At 31.9% G+C, this 3,827-nt stretch overlaps 1 protein-coding gene across 3 annotated transcripts in view; it reads left to right on the top strand.

Annotated features, from left to right (window-relative positions):
- Positions 1 to 1,391: 1,391 nt before the first annotated feature.
- Positions 1,392 to 3,827, top strand: part of L2HGDH (L-2-hydroxyglutarate dehydrogenase) — a 5,114-nt gene continuing 2,678 nt past the window's right edge. Inside the window, exons 1-2 of one of the 3 annotated variants that reach the window (XM_018537624.1) lie at positions 1,392 to 1,735; positions 2,505 to 2,642. In XM_018537624.1, coding sequence (XP_018393126.1) covers positions 2,557 to 2,642 — 86 coding nt within the window. In that variant the 5' untranslated portion in view covers positions 1,392 to 1,735; positions 2,505 to 2,556. Of the gene's footprint in view, positions 1,749 to 2,369; positions 2,643 to 3,827 lie in introns of those variants that run through there. The other 2 variants (XM_018537625.1, XM_018537623.1) reach the window with 2 other exon arrangements.

Genomic DNA, 3,827 nt, shown 5'->3' with positions numbered 1-3,827 from the left:
AGAGAGAGAGAAAGAGAGAGAGAGACAGATTATACGCTAATATGTCCATTTCTACCATGTTTTAGATTAACTTTAATCTCGGTTCAACTTATTCTTCATCTTCTTCTAATTTTTAGAACTAGAAAAAGATAAAGAATATAAGATGAATCAATATGGGAATAAAATAAGATAGATCAAGTTAATCTACATTAGTGGAAATGTAAGTGAGACAGCTCAGAAAACGTAAAAAGAAATTGTGACATACCTATATGCTTTCCAGTTTCAACTTGACCGTTTATCCTCAATTGCATGTTCGTGATTATATATGACGAGGACACGAGAAACACGAAGGAAGTGGAACAAAGTAACAAATGCGCGTTATTTATGCGAATAAATACCAATTTTTCGCAATGTGCGAATGTGAACGTGGCGCGAAACACAAACGACGAGAATCTATTTGAAAATGTCGTTAGTTGAGATACATCGATATGTTTCACCATGTCGCCGCGCGAAGGCGCCACTTACCGGACGCCTACTAAAGTCACTAGATTTCTAAAGTACCGTAAACTTGCCTTTTCATCTTGACGCAAAATGCGGTCATTTTCAAACTTATTAATCTATATAAACATAGTTTATTTGGAAAAATAAAGCCGTAAAATATGTAAATCAATTTTTTAATTGTAAATAATTTATTTATAAACCAAAAAAAAAACTGTACGAATGTTTGTGTATTTTTTAGTCTAATACAGATAGAAAAAAGTGCACAAAAGTATACTCGACGTGACTATCAATGGAGCCCCGGGGATAATTGAAAAACAATGACATTATCGACAATTAATAAAAATTTGCAATATAATAATGTATTATCGATCGATAATACATTATTAAATTTGTGGTTTTTTTTATAAATGCTGTATAAAGAAATAATTGGTAATCATCTGCAGTTTTGTGAAATAAATAATAATATGACAACAGCAGGAGCTAAAATGATAATAATCGATCATGATTAAAAGGTCAATCATTAATCGCGAAATGATTGCACTTTTAATAATCGGAGCGGCGAGACTCGACGAGAATATGGTGATCAACTCCCATTTCATGATTACTCTGATTGCCGATTAATTATTGATCGATCTTGCCGGAGCCCCCCCCCAGTCTGCCGCCGTCACTGAACAGCTCGTTGTCAGCATGAAAAATAGGTATCGTTCGCTCACAGCTGCTCGTGACGACACATGATGGGGACGCGTCGTCCGGAGTGCGTGATAACAAATATAGCATCTCGACGATGACCCTCATGATAACTTCGCGTTATGCTCTGAAAGTAGCATATGGCATAGCATACGAGTATTGCGATCAACTCTGTTTGAACAGTCTCTTATTGATTTAGAATGTGATAACGCTAATAACGCGTCCTCTGTGATTGTAAATTTAATTTTAGCTGCTTTCCTGTTAGGAGGAAAAGGAAAGCAGCTTTGGGCTTTTGGGCTCTCACTTTGCAATGCGTGCAAGCGTGTTATTAGTTGCGAATGCGATCATCGCAAATTATACGTATACTGTTGCGTTTGGTAATCGATTCACGTGGCTGAATAAAATAGTTTGTGGAAAAAAGGAAGAAATAATTCGAACTTTTCTTTATGTGGGATGCTTCTTGGAGTATATTACTTTGAGATAAGAAACTCGATATTTAATTGAGTTCCATCTTTCTGTTCAACGTTTTTTATCATCCGAAGATGGTCCAAACTAGAGACCGAAGCATGTAATGTTTTGACGTATATATTTTTATATATTTTGTTTTGTTAATTTGTGTAAATTTAACTTAATTATATTTTATATCTTGACTTAAAATTTGTATAAAACTTATAACCGACTTTTACATGTCCTTATTCTTAACATTAATTTTTTTTAAAGACAAGAGTCCTTTACTATATATTTATTATTTTGATTTTATAAGTTTAAGTATTTAATTAAATATGATGATGCACATGCAGTTATTGTCACACGGTGGATATTGCATTAATTATTTGCATGATTTAATTTAAAGACTCTTTAAATAGCTTATTTATATTCTTTGAGAATGTAATATTATCATTATTGTAATTGAAAATAATTTTGTAAATTTAATAATACTATTAACAAAAAAATGTGTCATATATAATTCTTAGTTTGATAAAATTTTATTTGTTTCATTAATATTTATGTTGTTAAATCAACAAGATGATTTTTAATTAAAATAATGCTATTAATACATCTTTTTTTGCAGTGTAATTAATCTATTTTGTAATATCTGCTTTATAAAATATTATTATACATATTTTAATAAATTTGTGCGGAAATTTTGATTTAACTATCGGATAATATCGATTATTATCGACAGATCATCGTGAAAAAAACGAGGTAGAGAAAGAGATCGTGAAATTGGATGTTAGTCGTCGGAATAAAAATGACGTGTATTTTAAGCACGCAGTTATCTGACTTAATGTAAAAAAAACTAATCGCTCAATCCCTATCGTGATGATTTTGCGTAGAAAACGTACGATCCAAATCTGAGGTCTGAGGTGGCAACGAATCTGACATAATATGGGAACGAACGTGATAATGTCTCTGACCAGGAGGGCTGCATCGCAGCTGAATTATATATTTTGTCGTCATCAGTCTACCACAAGGTATCAATCTCTTTATAGGGCTTACACCGTGAAATTCCGAATAACTTACTGCCATCTCTCAAAGTCCTGCGGAATGACAGCGTTTAATAATGAGCGTCATTTAATCCGGCCCAGAACTGTTAAGTTCTTGTCCAAATCTCCGACGAACGTTTGATAATAAGCTCTTTAGCCGTGGATTAATAAACATCTCACGTACTTCGCAAAGCTGCAGCCTGTTACTCAACATGAAGGAAGTTTGACGGGCATGTATGTCTGTACACGGATTACATCCCCGTCCCTAGACTTTTCTGCGTTGTAGGAATTCTATGTTCCATAAAATTTCCGTTGTAAGATAATATTCTTTGAATTATTGATATACCAAAGTAGAACATAAGTCATCAAAATGACGTCAAAGTGGTTCCAAAATGTTTATTAAAAATTACTTTTCAATTAGATACGATATATTTTAACGTTATTTTGACGTTATTGATTTGTCGTTCTGCTTGAATATCTTCTTTTATATTTATTTATTATTTCTGCTACAATCAAGATATATTGCTCATAATCAACACGAATTATTAATTCTTAAAACAATCCCACACAAAACTATGGATTATTGGGTTTTGGTAAAATTGACTTAAACTGTAGTATGTTTTAGTTTTTGACTAACTGATCAAAAATTTCCTTAGAAGAAAACTATCAAAAAGAAATAGATGCAAGCCATAGCACCACTTAAAAGTTGAATCTAATTGGCTAAAAAATATCTTTATCTCTACTAATGTTATGTTTTAATAACTGTACCTTAATATTGTTATGTACAAAATAATGAGATGAATTAACTAATATAAGGAAAATATAATATATATTTGTTTTAAGAAAAAAATATGTAGCTTCCAAGTATACACATTGCACAACTGTTTTGAAAAGCAACTATGCGTTTTCTTTAGGTTGAAATCGTTATACATATTAAAGATTGAGATTGAAAGATTGAAATTTGACCAATCAAAATAATAGAAGTTAAAATTCTTTTATTCTCATTGGTCAAATTTCAATTTTCAATCTTCAATCATAATCTTCAATGCGTAGTCTGATTCCGTCCTGATCAATTGATTCATCTCATTATTCCATGCATGAAAGTATTAAAAAGAAGAGAGAGAGAGAGAGAGAGAGAGAGAGAGAGAGAGAGAGAGAGAGAGAGAGAGAGAG

This window comes from Cyphomyrmex costatus, unplaced genomic scaffold (genome assembly GCF_001594065.2).
Source record: "Cyphomyrmex costatus isolate MS0001 unplaced genomic scaffold, Ccosl1.0 scaffold18, whole genome shotgun sequence".
Lineage (NCBI taxonomy): Eukaryota > Metazoa > Arthropoda > Insecta > Hymenoptera > Formicidae > Cyphomyrmex > Cyphomyrmex costatus.
Note: the sequence above shows the minus strand (reverse complement) of the source record. Positions and strands in the feature narration are given on the sequence as shown.